The sequence below is a fragment of the Megachile rotundata genome, chromosome 1, assembly GCF_050947335.1.
Source record: "Megachile rotundata isolate GNS110a chromosome 1, iyMegRotu1, whole genome shotgun sequence".
Lineage (NCBI taxonomy): Eukaryota > Metazoa > Arthropoda > Insecta > Hymenoptera > Megachilidae > Megachile > Megachile rotundata.
The window spans coordinates 6779832-6801739 of record NC_134983.1 but is presented as its reverse complement, the minus strand read 5'-3'; the positions used below and the strand labels follow the sequence as shown (position 1 = coordinate 6801739).

Sequence of the window (21908 nt, the reverse complement as noted above, 5' to 3'; positions counted from 1 at the left end):
AAAATATTTAAATTATAAACGATACTAAAAAATAACGTGTAATTTTTTGTTGCTATTGACGCGAGATAATATAACGTTCGCAATATTAATTGTTCAGGCATTAAATTTAAAGACCTAAATTTATAAGAGAACATTGAAGTTGCATATCTATAAAGGAAAATTAATTAGACGCAAAACACTTTCATTTCAGTAATTCTTTCTTTTACTATACAAACAGTTCTACAATAAATATTAATAGTTTTAAAAATATCTTTATTAATTGATTTTCAGCAGGATGAAACGCTCGTTATCACAGAGTAGGATAGCAATTTATGTATTTGCGTCATTGTACGCCCATGCAAATGCTCTCGCTGGAAAATGAAAGAGTCGCTCAAAAAGGAGAGAAGATTTATAGCAATAGACCAATCGCGATAATAGATGATTACTTTTGTGAACCTTAAATTGAATACTCGAAATTAGACAATTTCTGGGGCGATCCTGCGGCTTGAGATGAAGTGGTTGTTGACGAAGATAAATTAGTTGTTCTCGAGTTCAATGGCACCTTCGGAGGTAACGAGCTCATTTTGTTACGGCTTTTTATATTCGGTTCGGTCAGCGAATTTCCACTGTCTGGACGACCTGCACATCGTTAGTAAAAACATCCAGCAAATTTTGCTCCGTTTATTGCTATCGTTTCATGAATACTGGCCAAAGGGGGTGTGGCCACATTTTGATATAAAACGGACATCAAATGTTTTGATGTAAATTGGAATTTTTTGAAATAACGAATGAAAGGTGAGCGAAAAACATTTTGACGAATAAAATTCGTGATTCGGTGTTTTCGTGCTACGTCAACAATTCGTACCGAAAAAGGAGAGAATACAGAGTTAGTTAACCATTTTGTACACATTTAAAAAATCGAAACGTATGAAGCGTGACTGAAAGTGTGCAGAAACGTAGTTCGAATACAACGTGGGTTGCGAAAATACGTATGGAATTTGACATTATTAAGTTTTGAATATTCATACTTTTAATTTCGAAGTGATAAGTTTTTGTATTTTCAACTTTTCAATTTTCCAATTTTTCTATTGTACAATTTTTCAAATTTTTACACTTTTAAATTTACAGATTTTCCAATTCCGGAACTTATAACGTTTGAAAGAATTTAATTTTATTATAGAACAATTAAGTCTTCAAATTTGTAAGTTTCCAAATTTTTATATTCCCAAATTTTCTAAAAAATTTTATATTTGTAAATAACATACATTCGTGAATTTCCAAATCTACAAATTCCTAAAGTTTTTCAACTCTTAAACTTTTAATTCGATAAATGTCTAAATTTTTATACTACTAAACTTTTGTGTTTTTAAATATTTTAGTTCTTAAATTTCCGAGTTCTCAATTCCTTTAATTTTTTAAATTCTTCAAATTCTTAAATTTTAAATTTCTCACATTTCTCATATTTTTCACATTTATAACGTTTCTTACATTCCTCAAATTTCTTAAATATCTCAAATTTCGCTGCCAAATTCAAAATTTGTCAAATTCAAATTCCTAAATTCTTAAATATCCAACTTCCTAAATTTCTCCATCGCAAAATCCAATATTCCCCAATTTATAGTCTCTAGATTTCAATATCCGTCAATTTTCAAATTCCAATATTTATGATTTTAATTTTCTACGTCCCCAAATTCCTAAGTCGCTAAATCCCTAAATTTCCATACACGTAATCCCCAAATCCCCAGGTCTCCAAATTCTAAATTATTTTACTTCCAAATTCTATATTCTAAATTATTTAAATTCCGAATCCTAAATTCTAAATTATTTAAATTCCAAATTCCAGATTAACTTATTCCTAAACCCAAATATCTTCAGTCTACTATATCTCCAAATTCTCAAATCACCCCCAACATTTTAAGTTCTCAAAAATCCCTAAAAAACGATATGGTTTTGTATAAGCGTTTCATTTCCCTTAGGGAAGTCTAATTTGTTCCCGATTGCACAACAGAATATCATATTAAAGTGTAGTAGATTTATATCTATATTATAACAGGGATATTCTTTGAGAAATAACAAAGTAAACGGATGATACCGTCACACAGTGTTTACAGAGGATATACCTACAGATGTCAATCCACGTGTTGGCGCGTGAGATCGAACCAAAGTAAAAGAAGCTCTATCCCCACCGTGAACATTTTCAGCGTTAAATTTCGGCAAATAATAATGATGAAAATAATAACTGCATCACGCAATTCGCACTATCTCACTCTCGAGACGTTTGCCTATCATTGTTTTTGGCCTAATTGGTGTGCGACCGCGAAAATCAATATACCGCCGAAAATACGTGTGGGTCGTCCGTTTTTCTATTCGAACCAATTTGAATCGCAGCTCTTCTAAACATCTGGGTCATCCTCTTCACGCGCCAACTCGTGGGTTGACATCCGTACTGTCCCAGCGTGTTTCGCAAAATTCCCCAAAGTGATTTATTTATAACTGTTTCGATACGTATGTCAGAAAATAAAAGGAATATTTGTATCATATTTCCTCCGTTTCTTGCAGGAAAAACTTCGGCAAATATGAAAGGAAACCGAACACTTCGCTATAATTTTTCCTAATTTTTGAAGGGGGGAAAAGTTGGTAACAGTATATGAGACACCACACGAAACACCCTGCGAGGCATTGTTTTCCTAAACAGAGCGAGCAACGCAATTTCGAGAAAATCTATCCTTTATTTAGTCGGAAAGAAAAAAGAAAAGCAGGGACAGCGTTCAATGGTATAACAAGATCTTTCTGCTTCTCTGATTTCCTCTGTCACAAAGATGACACGTTCACGGAATAAAAGGTTGCGAACCGTTTTGTTATCCAAGATATCAATTCTGCAGAGTATTCTGGGTATACGGTGACAAAAATAAAACGACAAAATGACGATACAGCAAGTGACTCACTAGAATATCAATTTATGAATAAAATTAAATCAAATCTATATAATGATGAATGATTAATTAGAAAGTCAAAAGAAACATAATTAATGATCCTCCTAAATAAATTTTTTATTTTGTTAAATTTTATTAAAATGTTTTTAAAAGTGTGCATTCATAGACAAAATTTATGACTCATTCATTTATGATGAATGATCAAGGTTTCAAATAATTTTGACGAGGGTTTTAAAGTAATTAGATAAATAATATACTCCAGTTTTGATTCATCAAAATTGTTCATTTTCATCCTATGTGCAAATAAGTGATTCAGACCGAAAACGGAAAATTGGATTTTATAATGCAAGTGGACAGTAAGCTGGAACATCGAAACCTTTGTCGTGCACATACAATGGAAGATATATTTTATTTTAGCCATCACAATAGTCAACTTGAGATTCAATTGAAAATGATTGGGCTCATGTGGAGACGAAACGTTAAGTACGTAAAGTACACAGAAAGAACTATTGGCAATGTTGTGTCGATAGGATTATCTCTACATTTTTATAAATTCTATAAACTAAATCAACAACAATTTATAATACATTATTGAAAGGTCGAAATATATTCGATGAAAAGTACTCGAAATTTGTCTTTATAGTACAACAAAGATATAGAACTGATATTTGTAATGTGTTTATTTATGTATATTCTATTGATTACCTATTGATTATTCTAGTGTTACAGATATTTTAGTATAATTGGTGCTCTAGTTCCTCAAATCTTAAATTTATGAGGGAAAATTAATTTTGCATATATTCTTTGACACACTTCTCGCTTTATCCTAAAATTTAAGAGTCCTACATGAAACGATGTTAGATAAGCCAAACATTTTTAGATTTGACAGAAAATCTGTATCGCAAACTTTTACAAGTATCTCTTGAGAAAAATTTTCATATTTTATGGCCCGATTTTATGTAAGATTTTCTCTTTTTGAGTTAATAGAGCCAGGAGCTGTGTGTGTTCCTTAAGGAGAAGGAGAGAATGGTTAACGATCAGGATAACTAAATTGGAAGAGCAGTAGCCTGGCAAGCGGAAGATCCGGTTTCGAATCCCGGTTCAGCAATCCAATCAACTAAATATCTTTTTTCCTACAGTAAATCGAGAAAAATGTACGTAATAAAAATTCTGGGAAATTTATATTGATTCTACTCATATCATGAGTTCATACATATATAATTATTTGTGACGTATTCAAAAGTGATATTGGCATTTCCGAAAAATCCTGCACACTCTTCTTCATAGAAAGACTAAAAATGATACGCGAGAAATATCAATTTATTATAGAATAACATTTTTCAGTGCAAGAGGAGTTTATGAATGGTGTTTTTAAGAAATTATTATTTAATTCAAAGTAGTGGAAAAGGTTAAACTTTAAATTTGCAAATTTAATAGTTTAAGGATATAGTAATTTGGAAATATATAAACTTAAGAACATGTGTAGGGATTTCAAAATTTGGTTGTTTGGACTTTTGCGCTTTACAGAATTTGTAAAATTAAAATTTAGAAATTTGGAGATTAAAAGATTGGAAAATTTAGAAATTTGGAGACTTGGAAATTTAGAGATTAACTTGGAAATTAAGGAGATTAACAAATTTAATAATATAAAATAATATAAAAATATAAAAATTTGACAATTTAAAGCTTAGAATATTAGAGAATTTGAGAACTTGGAACCTTGGAGTCTTGGCACCTTTGGAATTTGAAATCTGGGGAATTTCGGATTCGGGGAATTTGGGATTTGGAGAATTTTTGATTCGGGAAATTTGGGATTCGGGGAATTTGGGAATTTGGGAATTGGGAAAATTGGGATTTGGGTAATTTGGGATTTGGAGAATTTGGGAATTGGGGAAATTGGGAATTGGGAAAATTGGGATTTGGGTAATTTGGGATTTGAAGAATTTAGGAATTGGAGAAATTGGGAATTGGGAAAATTGGGATTTGGGGAATTTGGGCCTTGGAAAATTTGGAATTTGGAAAATTTGGGATCTGGGGCATGTGGGATTTGGGGAGTTTGGGATTTGAGGAATTTGGGAATTAGGGAAATTGGGATTTGGGGAATTTGGGATTTGGAGAATTTGGGATTTGGGGAATTTGGGATCTGGGGAATGTGGGGTCTTGGGATTTTTGGATTTTGAGGAGTTTGGGATCTAGAGAATTTGAGATCTGGGGAATTTGGAATTTGGAATCAGAGAAATTTGGAATTTCGGGAATTTGGAAAATTTGAAATTTGAGAATGTGGGAATTTGGAAATTTGGAAATTTGGAAATTTGGAAATTTGGAAATTTGAAAATTTGGAAATATAGAAATTTGTTAATACAGGAATTTGGAAATTTGGCAACTTCAAAATTCGAAAATTCAGAAATACAAGAATTCGGAACATTTGTAGACTCGCGAAAAATTTACAAACGTATATACATAAATCGACTTTACGTTATAAAACTCAAATGCGTCAGAAAGATGTTAAACCACCTGTCTTCCATAAAAAGATTATTAATACGTATATTGGTATGCGCATACAAGGCACTGTAAAAGTATCAAGCTTTTTTTACTTTCCTCTTAACTGATTCAGCATCCTCGAGAAAATCCCACGTGTGTTATCTTCTGTGGCTTTCTTCTCGTTGTCGTTGTCATTATGGGGATGTCGGCGCAAAATACGGCTCAGAGATCCTGCTCGAGGATGAAACAGTTTTTTCGGTGAACCATCTTTATCCACTAGCTTGAACATTCTACCCAACGAATTACTCTTCTCTTTCTGCGAGACTTCGTCACAGCTCTCCGCTGATTTCATCGTACTCTGTCAAATATAATTTATCTTTACAGAAGCAACCCAGGTAAATGGATTAGTCATCCACTCTCGACTGATAACGAGTTTGTACCATAACATTTTAACGTTATTTCTATTTTATTTAATAATTCGGTTTTATTTTATAGTGTATACTTCCGTTTTATTATATAGGGAATAAAATTCCTTTTTATTATACAATAACTAGTAGCACCTGAAATATCTTCGAATCTATAAGGTTCAGAGAAAAATTAAAGTAACCAAAATTGTACGGTACGAAGGGGTCTATTGTATAGCGATAATTTTTGTCCAAGAGGAGGCGCTTCGGAGATATGAAGTCATCTCCGTTTTTTCAAATGGAACGGTTTTTTGCTTACATTCTGATATAGTATTTCAGGGCGAATACAATGATCCATTGGGAAGATCATTCATGGTCTGGGTTAAGCCAATTATGATGGAAAATAATTTACTTTCAGGAAATGGTCGAATCCTTGCCGTCTCCGGTTGCTTATATTACTTCATCTCTGCCTCGAAATCTCTTGTTATGGGTTGTTGAATAGAAATAAGCATTGAATTACGCTGTACAATTCATCTGCACATACTATGATTAGTCGTTTACGAGAATCTCTACCGAGCGAAGTGAATCTCAAGTTTCTGAAATACGTTATTCAATAGCGGAAAGAGTAGATATGGTTTTTGTTTCTGGGGAATGTCGTCAAATTGTAAGAGATGGAGTCTGTTCGGATGCTGAACATATGTAGTCGCGTATTACTGTTAGCTAAGTAAATCAACGGTAATTGACCATTTCATAAAAATAAATTATTTTTCATCGCACTTGGCTTAACCCAGACCAATGACCTTCTTAATACATCTGTCTATTCGCCTTGAAATATTCTATGAGAATGTAAGTAAAAAAATATACTGTTCTATTTAAAAAAACAGAAATGATCTTCACATCTCCGAAGAGCTTCCACTTGGGCAAAAATTATAACTATGTGATAGACTCTTTCCTACTGTATAATTTTTATTCTACTAATTTTTCTCTGAGCTTTATAGACTCGAAGATATTGAAAGTTATTGCAATAGCAGTTACTGTTCCACCCTGTGTATTTGAAGACAATCGTAAACTACAGGGTGTTATCTGAAATATGATACGATTTTTCACACACTTACAGCTTGTTGAAAAAGAGTTCGTAACAAAAGTTTCAGGATAGTGCACAATAACAATTGAAAAAAAATTTGAAAATAGTCTGTTCTCGTTGCGAAATCGTGGTGGAATGGGAACACATATTTTTTACTATACTGAAGAGAATATCGGGATGAATTCAAAATAAACATTATACAATATTTTAAAAATGTTACAAGTTCCTTCTATGTCCCATTAAATTAAAGCTGACAATCATATAAAGGTAACAACGTAAAACTTTCATAAAAGTAAACAAAAAACAAAGCTATCATAAATATTCTTTTTTAGTGTAAAATAACAAATTATCAATTACCGTAAACTTAGGTACAGAGTATCATTTCTCTGTCAGAATTTTAATTGCAGATTCAGAATTAGATTCATTTAATTCAAAGCATCAAGAAAGTATATATGGGTGCATAGTGTTCCTTTAACAAATTTTAATTAGAGGGAACAGAGGGTATGTTTGATCTATAATTTTATATAGACCGAAAGAGATATACAGTGTTTAGGTTCTTGCTGCTGAAAATTTTATAATTTGCTTAATGACTAGAATTTTTTAAGAAATGAACATTTTCATTATCTCAGTTTATTTGAATTATTTTTTGGGAACAATTAAATGATAGAAGATTATATTAACTTTAAAATAGCATAGGTGAATTAGTTTTAACAAATCTATAAGTTGATAGAAATTTGATATTTAATGCTAATGCGATAAGAAAATAGTCTTTCCTTGAGATTTTAGTTAACCTATCCGAGGAGGCAAGCAGAGTTTCCGCAGAGTATCTAAACATTTATCTACTCTAAACTCTGTCAACTTTGCTCTCTAGAAACTTTGCACTTTCACACGTGACACAAAATGCTATCATTATATAAAAGTATTGCAAGAAGACATTTATGTTATATCCACTTAAAAGTTAAAATTTGTCAGAAATAACTATATGCACATTTTATTGATATTTAAAGTACGACAATTTAAATTATTTGTAAATTTTATTGGGGAGGGTGAAATTTATAATTATCAGTAATATGGAAATTTATTGTGACTTTGTGAAAGAATTTAAAAATTCTTATTTAGATTAGATTATTAGACTATTTAGTTTATTCACAAGTTTGGTTTAAATTATTAATTATTTGCAAATATTATTCTTTCTTCATTAAAATTAATAAATCATTCGAATTGCAGCATAATATTATCTATTACTAAGTATTCGATTTTTAGTTCATTATATTAAAAAATATCTGTATTAACTTGTTCTTTATAAATTTTTACTCGTACGAGCTTTTATTTAAAATATAAACTTGCATATGACAGCTAGTCATCTTGTAGTATAAAAGCTTGTTATTCTGAAAAATAATTGGGTTGCATAAAAGAAGGAAGGCATAGTAATAAACAATAAATTAATTGTTGCGCTCTTAACACGAGAGACGTCAATCAAGTCAATATACAGCCACGTCAAATACAATATACAGTGGAAATGCGAAGTAAAAGACCGAAATGTTACGTGATGGAAGACGGCATGCATTTTGCATATGTAATTAAATGAAGTGTATTTTTCTTACATTCTAGTCGCGTGTTTACATTCAGTAATCTCTTCGGAATCAAATAATGGTTACACTTTAGTAAAAGTCAACAGCTAAATGCTTCACATTTCCTCTTCTGTAAATCGAGTAACAGGTTAATGAAAATATCATGTAATATATGTTTTGAATTCGTCTCGATGTCCTCTAAAGCTATGAATAAAAAAATGTATGTTCTTATTTGAAAAACCCAAGCTGACCTTGACTTTGCTAAGAGAACAAACTGTTTTCAAAATTTGCTTTACTAATATCTATTGTGCACTTCATACCCTGCAAATATTGTTGTAAACTTTTTTTCGTAAGGTGGCTGCAAGTGGGAGAAAAATAGTGAGTAACGTTACAGGTAACACACTGTGTAGTTCTATCAATTTGTAGAAATAATATTGTAATACATATAATATTATGGAATGTTGAATATGTTTTTTTCATTTCCCCAAATCCCAAATTTTCCAAAGCCCAAATTCCCCAAATCCTAATTTTCCCAGTTCCCAATTTCCCCAATTCCCAATTTCCCCAAATCCCAATTTCCCCAATTTCCAATTTCCCCAAATCCCAATTTCCCCAAATCCCAATTTCCCCAATTTCCAATTTCCCCAAATCCCAATTTCCCCAATTCCCAATTTCCCCAAATCCCAATTTCCCCAATTCCCAATTTCCCCAATTCCCAATTTCCCCAATTCCCAATTTCCCCAGTTCCCAATTTCCCCAATTCCCAATTTCCCCAAATCCCAATTTCCCCAATTCCCAATTTCCCCAATTCCCAATTTCCCCAATTCCCAATTTCCCCAGTTCCCAATTTCCCCAATTCACAATTTCCCCAAATCCCAATTTCCCCAATTCCCAATTTCCCCAATTCCCAATTTCCCCAATTCCCAATTTCCCCAAATCCCAATTTCCCCAATTCCCAATTTCCCCAATTCCCAATTTCCCCAATTCCCAATTTCCCCAATTCCCAATTTCCCCAATTCCCAATTTCCCCAATTCCCAATTTCCCCAATTCCCAATTTCCCCAATTCCCAATTTCCCCAATTCCCAATTTCCCCAAATCCCAATTTCCCCAATTCCCAATTTCCCCAATTCCCAATTTCCCCAATTCCCAATTTCCCCAGTTCCCAATTTCCCCAATTCACAATTTCCCCAAATCCCAATTTCCCCAATTCCCAATTTCCCCAATTCCCAATTTCCCCAATTCCCAATTTCCCCAAATCCCAATTTCCCCAATTCCCAATTTCCCCAATTCCCAATTTCCCCAATTCCCAATTTCCCCAATTCCCAATTTCCCCAATTCCCAATTTCCCCAATTCCCAATTTCCCCAATTCCCAATTTCCCCAATTCCCAATTTCCCCAATTCCCAATTTCCCCAATTCCCAATTTGCCCAATTCCCAATTTCCCCAATTCCCAATTTCCCCAATTCCCAATTTCCCCAATTCCCAATTTCCCCAATTCCCAATTTCCCCAATTCCCAATTTCCCCAATTCCCAATTTCCCCAAATCCCAATTTCCCCAATTCCCAATTTCCCCAATTCCCAATTTCCCCAATTCCCAATTTCCCCAAATCCCAATTTCCCCAATTCCCAATTTCCCCAATTCCCAATTTCCCCAATTCCCAATTTCCCCAATTCCCAATTTCCCCAATTCCCAATTTCCCCAATTCCCAATTTCCCCAATTCCCAATTTCCCCAATTCCCAATTTCCCCAATTCCCAATTTCCCCAATTCCCAATTTCCCCAATTCCCAATTTCCCCAATTCCCAATTTGCCCAATTCCCAATTTCCCCAATTCCCAATTTCCCCAATTCCCAATTTCCCCAATTCCCAATTTCCCCAATTCCCAATTTCCCCAATTCCCAATTTCCCCAATTCCCAATTTCCCCAATTCCCAATTTCCTAAATCCCAAATTTTCCAAATCCCAATTTCCCCAATTCCCAAATTCCCCAAATCCCAAATTCCCCGAATCCCAAATTTCCCGAATCAAAAATTCTCCAAATCCCAAATTCCCCGAATCCGAAATTCCCCAGATTCTAAAGCTTAGATAGGTCTTAATTGATTGAAATATGAGTGCATTTAAAAAATGTGTAACACTTCATTCTAAAAGCTGAATATCTTCGTTTCATAAACAATAATATAAATATAAAAATTTAACACAGAGTAAAATATTCTATAATTTTTTCCTCATCACCCTATACATATATTTCTGTAATAGGGTACATAAATGAACATGCAAGTATTGCCAAAATTAATCAACTCATGCAATAATTTATCACAATACAAGTGTTGTAATAATGCAGTGATTAACTGTAATAATCAATATTGTTATAAAAATTATTCATCAAATATTTGTTCAAATATTTGCAATAGTAAGGATTTTTTTAATATTGATAAAAAATATCTGTTACTGCCAAACAAAAATTTTTATCTCGATATTTTATGGCTTCTACATTCTCCGAATCGATGTGACCTGTTTCAATCCATAAATTATTTCCCCGAATATTGGTTACTCTACAAAATTGCTCAAACGATACTTATTCTGTGTCGAAGAAGCAGTAATTTATTATAATTAGTCCGTTTGTACGCGAATACATGAAGGATTTATTAAAATCATGAATATTCGAATAACAAATATTTTGTTAATCAAGATAATTGCATTTATAAATTATATTATTTTATGCATAACGAAGACCAGCATGCAGTATGTTTATGTAATTTAATCTCTCTAATTTCCTTTATTTTTAGGTTGATTATTGGATATGATGTACTCTAAATAAGTCTAATAAATTAATGTACTCTAATAAAGTATCGTAACAAAAAATATTAATATTGAACTTACAGGCATGTAATGGAACTTCATTTGGAATTGAAAATGAAATTGTAACATAAATGAACAACCGACAAAGTAATGCACACGTTGCTTCTCTATCTTGATAAAAATCAATGCATATTTTAAGGAAAGCATTTTAACAAATTGTGTAACTTATAATAAGAAACTTTTAGAGCGGTCATTCAACCAATTCGATACTTTTGATGTAAAGGATTAAAGAATTTAATATCTGTTGCAAACTTTTTATCCCTTGATAAATTGAAAGTCTTACCGTGTCTTCTTTCGTGTTTGGAGGAGATTTATTAGAAACAGGAGTTTGTGATCGTTGTCTAAACATTCTTCCCATTCTGTTTAGTGTTGCACTTTTCAATTTCCTAGCATCTTGTCTGACAGATTCAGTTCTTGATCTTCTTTGTACTGGTTCGGGAGGTCTCTCTTTATCTTTCGTGCTGGGTGTTTCTTTGTCTGAACCTGATGCAGATAAATTGGAATTATTATAACGTTCCAATTAATTTAGTCGTTATAATTATAATTTCTTATGGTATGATTGAGTTATTTATTTTGAAAATGATCTAAGTACATTTATCAGACGTTTGTTAACAAGTTTGGTAACATGTACCACTTGATATTGACGGTCATCAAAAACATTTCACGGTTAAGTATCTTCAATATTTATTAATTTTTAAATTAAGGAAATATTTAACTGCCACTTTCTCTACCAAACAACACATTTCATTTTTAAACAAATATTTGAAAAAATTTTAAAATTCAATTGTCTCGATAATGAAGATACACACGAAGAAGTTTCATTCTATATTTTCGATTCATTTTTTTCGAGAGAAATTAAGCACGGTCACTGAAATACTGTGTATATGACAGAAATATGAAAATAAAGAGTGAAAATTAAACAAGACATATGCTAGAACCGAGCTACGCAAAGTTCCACGATTTTTTACGTAAACTTTTATGCTTTCATGCGACATAAACTTTATGTGTGTCGCAAGATGTTTTCTTGGAAAATGTTGATAAATGTGTTGCTAACAATGTGTTACTGCAACTGTTGTGACAATATGATATTACTGCAATTTCAATTATTTTACTGCTATAATAGTAGGTTTAGGGGACGAGTCACTTTTTCCAATTTTTTTACGAAAATTAAAAAAACCGTTCGAACTTTTATTTTATCTCTTGCACTGACTTTTATCCATTGAACGAGATAAATATTTATTGAAGTCTATTTTCTTCAAAAGCTTTGAAATATTTTAATTTGCTATGTGGTATACCTATCTCTGCGGATGTGCGTCAATTTGACGCGATCGTAATGTAAATAAAATTGTTAGTAAATTAGTTTTGCCCATGCAAAAATTACAACAATAATAAATATGAATGCACCGGCAATATCTTATAAACGACGGACTTCGCTAGTCTGGAGTCGCGCGCGGCCGACTCAGCCGGTATGCCGGGTTCGGACCCGGCGTCGCAGTACAAATCGCAGTTCGCAGGGTAGAGGGAAGTAAAAATATGAATGTAGAATATTGAAGTAATGTACTAAAATGTTATTGAATAATAAAAACTTTCTATAAATATATATCTGATATTTTCATTTCTTACTTGTAGTGTTTAATTATATTGATTTCTAAGTGGTTGTTTTTCTTTAAATATATGTATTCGTTCATGCGTCAAATTGACGCGTGTTCGTAGAGGTAGGTATATAAGAAATATCCTTAAACCTACTACTAAATTCGATCAAGTTACTGTTATTGCAATAGCAAGATATTGTTTCAATTTCAGTTATTTTTTGTAGTATTTAACAATAAGATATCATTTTAATTTTTGCTATTTTCCTGTTGTTATAACAGCGAGATATTGATTCAATTTCAGTTATTTTATTGCTGTTCTGAAAATAAGCTATTGATGCAATTTCATTTATTTTATTGCTATTATTAAAGTAGGGTATTGTTTCACTTTCAATTATTTTATTGCTTTCGAAACAGTAAAACTTTGTTTCGAATCCACTAATTTTATTGTTATTATAACAGAAAGACATTGTCTCTTTCAGCCTCGTTAAAAGTGCTTTCGACTGATAATATGCGTGTGATATATGTCGATTACGTATTCGGATGATAATTTTCATGAAACATAATACCAGTATATTGATTCTCGATACCCATCGTTGATTGAGTGCCAACCGTTTAATTCGTATGCGAGCTAGCGAAACGATAAACAAATCGTAGCAGTCGCAGGGCATTTATAATATGCATTGCTCAATGTGCTTCTCACTGAATCATGCCATGCTATTCAGCATCTAGAGTATTATATTTGATAATGACAATAGCTTGAATTAATATTTAACTGTTTCATCGCATGAGGTATACACTACTATTCAAATGTTCGAAAGTGGTTGCACCTCTTCGTTAAACGCGTTATTCTTTATCAATAATTGTAAAATATTTTAGTCATTTTATAACAAGGTTATATTAAAAATAAAATATTCATTCTGTATTCGAATTACTTCTTATTGTTTCTTCGTTGTGTTTTTGTCTATTAATTTAGTGGTTGCATTTTGATTATTAACTTTTTATTAAAATATTAATAATTAGTTTTGTATATCAACTTTAGTTTTTTTAGTCAGTTTATTAACTTAGTTATTGATTTTGTTCATTAACGATCATTTCAATATTATTCTACACTGTGTTCAAATTATAAATGCTTCCTATTCAATCCAAATTTTACTTTAAACAAAAAACGAATTTTGAGAAAGTATACTCGTCATTAAATGAAAAGTTCATACATGACGAGTACATTCAGCATAAAATATTACGGCCAAGTGTTTTTTATGTCGAAACGGAGTAAAAGCACGTTAAGATATTTTTTTCGCTACAATTTATAAATAACTGATATATTTGCATGAAAATGAATTTATTACAACGTGATACGGAATTTATTAAGAACGATTTATTGAATAATTGAAATTAATATGCATTCACTTTGAGTGCTAAAAACCATTTATTCAGTTTGAATTTTATTTTTATGCGGTCTCTGCCAATTACACCAGCGATGCAATCTCTTTCGCACAGAGATAAATGATTTTAAATATACAATTGAATAAGTCGTTAATTGCTGCGTTAATTACAGGATGCACCAGGTCATTTACGAATTTCCTTTATGGTATTATAAAGATTATTTTCCATTCATAATTCCTTTTATACCCCGTTTATATGAATTTATACTCCATACGTGAATTTCAATATGCATTACAAAATATGAAAATGATCTCTTTAAAAAATGAATAATTTTACAGCCCCTGGCCATTGAATTAGTACCACTATAAATTTTCAACATTCTACACGTTTTCAGTAAAATTAATAGGCCTATTCAAATTGTAGTAATTTATTAGCTGCTAACATTACTACTGTACATAACATTATTGACACATGTTAATATCTTGTTTCCACTCTTTGCTTTGGTCACAGCTTCCGGCATGCTCTGTATACATCATATGCTTTATATCTTCATTATTTTCCCAAATATCTGTAATTCTTTTCAACTCAGATAATGTGGTTGGAGAGTTGTAAACTAGTCTTTTGGTAGGCAGACATTTTCTATGGCATTCAAATTTCACCTGACGCTCTATCGATACTCTGCCTAACGTAAACGCACGCACGGTTAATCGCTCATCACCCACACAATTTATTATCACGATAGTAACAGAATGCTATGTATATATCGTTATCAACATATTTAGTAATAATTTGCATGACCTAAGACAATTTTCCATATATGACAGGGGTGGCCAACCTGCGGTTCGCGAGCCACATGCGGCTCTTTGAAGGATTATGTGTGGCTCTCGATAAATGTACCTAAGTTCCCTTTTCATTTTTGTGCTATTATATTTTAAAAAATTATTATCGTTCCATATGTGTTTCAAAATGTCGTTGAAATTACTGACGACAAATATGAAAGACTAATTGTAACGTTGTAACAAATTTCATTTCGGTCCAAGTTAAGAATAATATGACTCATCGAAAACTGCGCCATCGGAAATTGCGGCTCGCGAAACATTCCAAACTTTGAAAAATGGCTTGGACTATCAAGGAACTTGGCCACCGCTGATATACAGGTATGACATAATATTATAGCCATAAAAATGAAATTTTCGTACGCGGTCTTAATTCGATGACCAGGTGCACTGTACACATATGTAAAATTTTGAATGCCAAGAAGTTAGAAATAATGATAATTATAAAAATTTGATGCAAATGTAATAGAATAATAGTAACAGTAATAGAATAATAAAAAAAACATTTATGACATATGTAAATATTTTATATTGCTTCTGATAATAACAGTATAATTATATTAATTACGAAAACACCTAAATTCAAAAGCTGACACAGAATAGCCATTAAAATCCGAAAATAAAATGGATATATAATATATTTAATGTTGTTTTGCAGAGAACGAAGCAATTAACTGAATAGCTCAATTAATTAAAGTAAATAGTACACTGCAGCAATTGGATTTTCAGACAATTTTTAGGAAAAGAATAATTTTACCAAGAACGAACATTCGCGTTTCGATAAATTTGGTTGACGGCAAGCGAACGTTTCCTATGGAACTTCAGACATACAATTTCACGCTTGAATTAAAGTACCTATCGACTGCTTTGGTTCGATAACGTTTGTTCGATATTCAGAAAACGTATCAAGACTATTACATTTTATTACGAGTTAAGGTAATTCACATGGAAATTTGTTTTTTATTCCGTTCATTTACGTAGTTATCAGTACCAAGGATCTCGAAAATATAAGATTCTTTAAGAATTAATTCCGAAAAAGTGAGCTCAGACTTTTACAAAATATTTATTACTATCATACGGAATAAACAAAATTTATTATTTACCCACATATGTTATATTTTAAAAATAAAATATAAAATTTAATTATTAAGGTTATATCCATATTAATTTCATCAGGAATAACTTTAACATGACATCAACAAAATGTCAATATCATGATCTTATATGTTCTTCAATCAGTTGCTGAATTTAAAAAAAAACCTTTACGTTTAGTGACACTGAATTTATAACTTGTTTAAGTTATAAGTTCGTTGTTTCTAATTACACAAACATTTGTTGCTTTTTAATTTTCGACCAACCAAGTGAAAATAACTTAAAAAGAATAGTATTTAATTCAAGTAAATTTAAAATGAATTGGAAATCAAATTGATATAAACTTGATATTCGCTATACCAAATGACGCATTTATGAAATCTCCAAAACAATTCTATTATAATAAATGATAATTCATTGAAATCAACCACAATTAACGTACATAATTACGAACAAACCGTTAAATAATTAACATTTAACAGGCAAGCTAAATTAACCAGAATTCCGTTTAAATCTTTGTAATTGCATCGCTTTTTAAGGAAACAATGTTAATGTTAAAACAAAACCATAAAATGCAACTGTTAATAAAGCTGCATCCGTTAAAAGCTTTCAAATTAAACTCATCATTTTATTCGCAGCAATTTAATAAATTTTCCCATGACAAATTAATTGACTTACTTGACGCAGTACGCAACGCAATCGGCTGTAAATCTCTGATTACTTCCTGTGGCACTGCAGAACGATTCGAACTGTGAATTTCATCGAAACGAGTTGGTACCGCAACAGCCTGTTAAATTGAAATTCCATGTCTGTAGCACATCACGAAAAAAGGCATGTACATGGCGAAAAGTTGTGAATGCTTCGTTGAAAAGCAAATCTTAATCACCGTTACTTTTGTTATGGAAAATATTTTGTCGCGATGTACTTGCTTTTTAAGGTACTTTGTATACATACTATTTTTCTAAACGTTAAGAAATTAGATTTTATAGTGTACAAATCATTCATTAACGATTTTGGTGTTTCGAAAAGTGAAAAATTGGGAATTTGGAGATTTGATATTTGAGCAATTTGGGCATAATTGGAGAGTTTGTAGATTTTGCAGGGTGGAGATTTTATAACGTAGAGGGTGGAGGTTTTGGAATTTGGTGATCGGGAAATTTGGAAATTCGCAAATTTTGTAAGATGGAGATTTTATAGCGTAGAGGGCGTGGAATTTGCAGTTTGGTGACGTGGTAATTTGGAAATTTGCAAATTTTACAAGATGGAGATTTTACAATGCAGAGGTTGTGGGATTTTGCAGTTTGGTGACGTGTAATTTGGAAATTTGCAAGTTTCACAAGACGGAGATTTTATAATGTAGAAGGTGGAGGATTTTGGAATTTGATAATGGAGTAATTTGGAAATTTGCAAATTTTACAAGATGGAGATTTTATGTTATAGAGAATGGGGTGTTTTGTAATTTGATGATAGGGTAATTTAGAAATTTTGAAACTGAGAGATTTGAGAATTCGAAATTTTGAGAATTTGAAATTTAAGAATTCTGTGGTTTCGAAGGTTTCAAAATTGATAATTTGAAAATATAGAAATTTGAGTGCTTTTAAATTTTGAAACTTGAAGATATGGAAATTTGAGAATTTGGAGGTTCGAAAATTAAAGGATTTACAGATTTGAAAATTGAGGAATTTGCAAATTTAAAAATTTGGATATTTGTGAACTTGAAACATTAGGACAAAATTTTGTATTTCGAACTTATGAAATTTAGAGATTTGAGGATTAATGGACATGGCAGTTTAAAAACTTAAAAATTTGGAAATTATGAAACTTAAAATAAGAATTTGATAATTTGGAAGTTTGAAAGCTTGAAAACGGTAAAATTAAGAAACTGGGAATAGGAATTTGCAAATTTGAATGTTTGAAAGCTTGGAAACTGTAAAATTAAGAAACTTAAAATAGGAATTTAAAAATTTGGAAATTTGAAAGTTTCAAAGCTTGAAAACTATAAAATTAAGAAACTTCAATTTGGAATTTGGAAATTTAAAAATTGATAAACCCGTAATTTCTAAATTGTTGTTTTTAAAATTTTTAATTCAAATATTTAGAGATTCGTGAATTTCAATACTTAGAGAAATAATGATTTAAACATTATTAATACCATCATTATAAAATAAAAATTTCTGACGACCCAAAAATTTGGTAAATTGAAAATTTTCATGCTTGCGCATAAAAAAATCTGATGCCTTTGTTATTTAAATATGCGAACGTTTAAAAGTCTCAAAATATAAAAGTTTGAACATTTTAGAATTTCCGTGGATAATTCTGAAATGTCCATCAAGTCTTTGAATATACAATAGAATTCCACCCACATGAAAAGTTCAGTTATGAAATATCGCACACATAATACACATTGAAAATGACTAAAACTGCATTTCATTTAACATTAAGAACTTTTAATGAACACATAAAGTTACGTAAATGAAAGTTTCCATATTTTTACCGCAAAAAAATAATACTTAAAAAATTTTGAATCGTTAAAACATTCGACTTGAATCATTTTTCTTCGGGACATATTTTTACAGCTTTAAAAAGTGAGTGATCAAAATTTGAAATTTTGAAAATGTGTGCAATAGTTATCACCGATGTGTACTTATAATTTTTTCAGTGCACACAAGGTAACTCTGAAGCAATAAAGGGATTCATTTTGTCTCGTTTGTATAAGGTGCAAATTAGAAAGCGTTCTCTGTAGTTGAAAAATATTTGCAATGGAAGGTAATGACGCAGTTGTCTGCATCATCAAACACACAATAGGTTTCCACGATGCAAACGTATATTATCCGATACGAACGTGTCACAAAAGAAAACCGATATTTCTTTCAAACTCTGCCACTTTTTTATTTTGAATATTTTTTAATAACCGCTCACGGCGATAGCTGCATTCACACAGATTAAACATGTCGTTCTACTTTATGAAAACTATTAAACAATATTTGAACAGCTGAAAAAATCGAGCACCTTTGTCGCTTCGCTATAAATTTAGATATAGATATTATTTTGAAACAAAAATTTGTGTGGAAGGTTGATTCAAGCTTGTGTAAGATATCGAAGTTTTGGAAAACTGTGCCGAACATTTTATAACAGTATTGAAACTGTTAATAAGTTGTTACGTAAACTTGTAATAAGTCATTACGTGAACTCGTGATTTATTACGTAAAGTTGTGATACTTTATTACGAAAATTAGGTCAATATGATTAAAATTATTGCTGTTAATGTTTGATCATGGAACTAAAAACTGACTCACCGGTTTTTGGGTTTGCGATTTCACCCCTTTCTGAACACTCTCCGCTTGAGTTTCCTCCATTACAATCCTGAATTTTTAATAAAAATTTTTAATGGTGAAAGTAAACATTGTAGAGTATACATATAACGTTCTATTCGTTGATAGTTAATATTATTTTTCAGTATTTATTGATTGATTGTTGTGTAAGTCGAATAAAAGTAGGCATAAAGATGTATCTTTAACTTCTGTAACATATGTTCAGGTTAGGTTACGTTAGATATTTGTAAATATTGTATTAATTATTTTAGTGTGTCAATTATTTATTTTAATATTATTCTTTTTATAGCTGCATAGCAACATTAAGCAAATAAATTAGAAAATTATAAGTCTATACAATTATAAAATTATAAAAATTAAAAAATTATAAGATTATAAGATTGTGAAACTAAGAAAATTATAAACTTGTAGTTATAATAACAATTATAAAAATGATAAATTAGAGTATAATTAATATACAATGTCAAAAAAGTCAACAACTTTTGAAATTTGTATTCGCATGTGATATCTGATTTTTCAATTCAAAATATCTCACAATCTATTGTATTAAATATAACTATATTTCTAAACTTAATGAATTAGAAATTAAATATTTTTTCAATTTAATTTTGTTTCTTGATTATCCTTTTTTAATTTTGTATAATAATTTTTGTTATACACCCTAATACTTTATTGTTCATATTGCCTTAAAGACTCAGTATAAAAATAAGTATGCAATTTTAATTAAAAATATTTATATGATCATATCACGTTTTAAAGTCATTACAGAGTCACGTATGTATATTATATGAAATTTGTATACGAAATATTTTTTTGTATCATCCATATTTTTACAATATTTCAATAGATCCATACAAAACTCTCCACTGCACTTATTTTGCATATGAATTGTTACCGACAACGCATGGCAATAAAATAAATAAAAAATATTGACATTATTAAACATTCACCTTAATAAAAAATAACACGATTACAAATAACGTAAATTACTTCTTAAATATAATAATCAAATGCAATCTTACGTTCTCGTAAAGTGTTTCGTAATTTTACACGATGCACGTCAAGATACCTGATTATGAAGAAGTATGAATTCTTTGCCAATGAACGAATTCTCGAAGCGTAAAAGAGTCTTCAAAAATCGAAAGCTCGCTATTCCAGTCAGTTTGTTATAATATTTCAGCCGACGGTGGCTTCAATCATCCCTCGAAGCGAAGTGATTTTGCGATATCGCCTTTTCGTGGAATTTCATGAATTGCCTGGTGTTTTTATGAAACGGTTTCACGACATCGTATTGAAAACCAATTGTATCTCGTTGGAATCGGTATTCAAACGTTTTCTTTTTGCAATCAGCAATGTCGGAACAACTATTTATTGTTTCGCGAGCTGAGAACGCAGAATGCATCGATTATTTTGAAGGCACGTTTCCATTAAGCTCAAAGGATTTTTTCACGATTTTCACGATACCGTGTTTTATGGATTATTGTGACAGGTTAATTGTTTAACGACCGCAAATCGACTGGTTAAACCTGGTATATAATCTATTTATTACTTACTCTGTGACTGTCAGCCAAAATCTGTACGTGCTTTTGTACTAACTTAGTTTTTCAAACAGGATAAGTGTCTTCAAATAGAAAAATATTACAGTCCTCCCCATCGGTTTAGGACCACGTACGAAAATTTTACTTTTATGGCTATAACATTATATGGAAAATTGTCTTAGGTCATGTAAATTATTACTGAATACGTTGATAAGGATATACGAGGTCTGTCCCAAAAGTATCCGACCTTCTTTAATTTCTTCGCACCTGACAATTTTAGTGTCATTTGCCGGGTATGAGTATCAACTGCAAAGCTTTACGAACTCCCATGATATCGTAGTTTTCGTCGGGACGCCTTAGTTCATGTGCAACGTGCATTTCTTTACGAAGCGTTTTTTACGTTCGTCGCATTCTGCTGTTGTGAAAAATTAGGGAAGGATCGGAGCAACGAATTTGCATCAAATTTTCCTTAAAACTCGAAAAGAGTTGTGCGGAAACCATCGATATGATGAAGAAGGCATTTGGGGATGAGTATATGAGCAACACACAAATCAAAGAGTGGTATAAGCGGTTCAAAGATGGCCGCACATCTGTTGATAGTAATCCACGCTCTGGGCGGCCTTCCACGACAACAAGACTTAATAATATTGAACGTGTGCGACTTGCGATCAACGAAAATCGTCGATTGACTGTGCGAGAACTAGAATGTGATCTTGCAATACCGAAAACTAGTTTTGGCCTCAGTTTTGGTCAAGCGGTGATTGGCTTCTTCATCACGATAATGCGCCAGCGCATGCATCGATACTTGTGCAGCAATATTTGAC

The 21908-nt window shown here is 31.4% G+C and overlaps 2 protein-coding genes across 4 annotated transcripts in view; one reads left to right on the top strand and one right to left on the bottom strand.

Moving 5' to 3' along the window:
• Ptp10D (Protein tyrosine phosphatase 10D) overlaps positions 1-21908 on the top strand; it is a 160323-nt gene that overhangs the window by 110430 nt on the left and 27985 nt on the right. The gene's annotated exons all lie outside the window — the stretch shown is intronic.
• Positions 239-20917, bottom strand: LOC100883018 (uncharacterized). 2 transcript variants are annotated; one of them, XM_076530030.1, is made up of 6 exons: positions 20616-20917; positions 19511-19577; positions 16893-17001; positions 11595-11794; positions 426-5751; positions 239-350 (listed from the first exon to the last, which is right to left on the bottom strand). In XM_076530030.1, the coding sequence occupies exons 2-5, from the start codon at positions 19568-19570 to the stop codon at positions 5503-5505; spliced, it is 618 nt and encodes a 205-aa protein (XP_076386145.1). In that variant the 5' UTR covers positions 19571-19577; positions 20616-20917; the 3' UTR covers positions 239-350; positions 426-5502. The 2 variants fall into 2 exon arrangements, with proteins under 2 accessions (XP_076386145.1, XP_076386148.1); XM_076530033.1 differs by having other exon boundaries at positions 436-5751.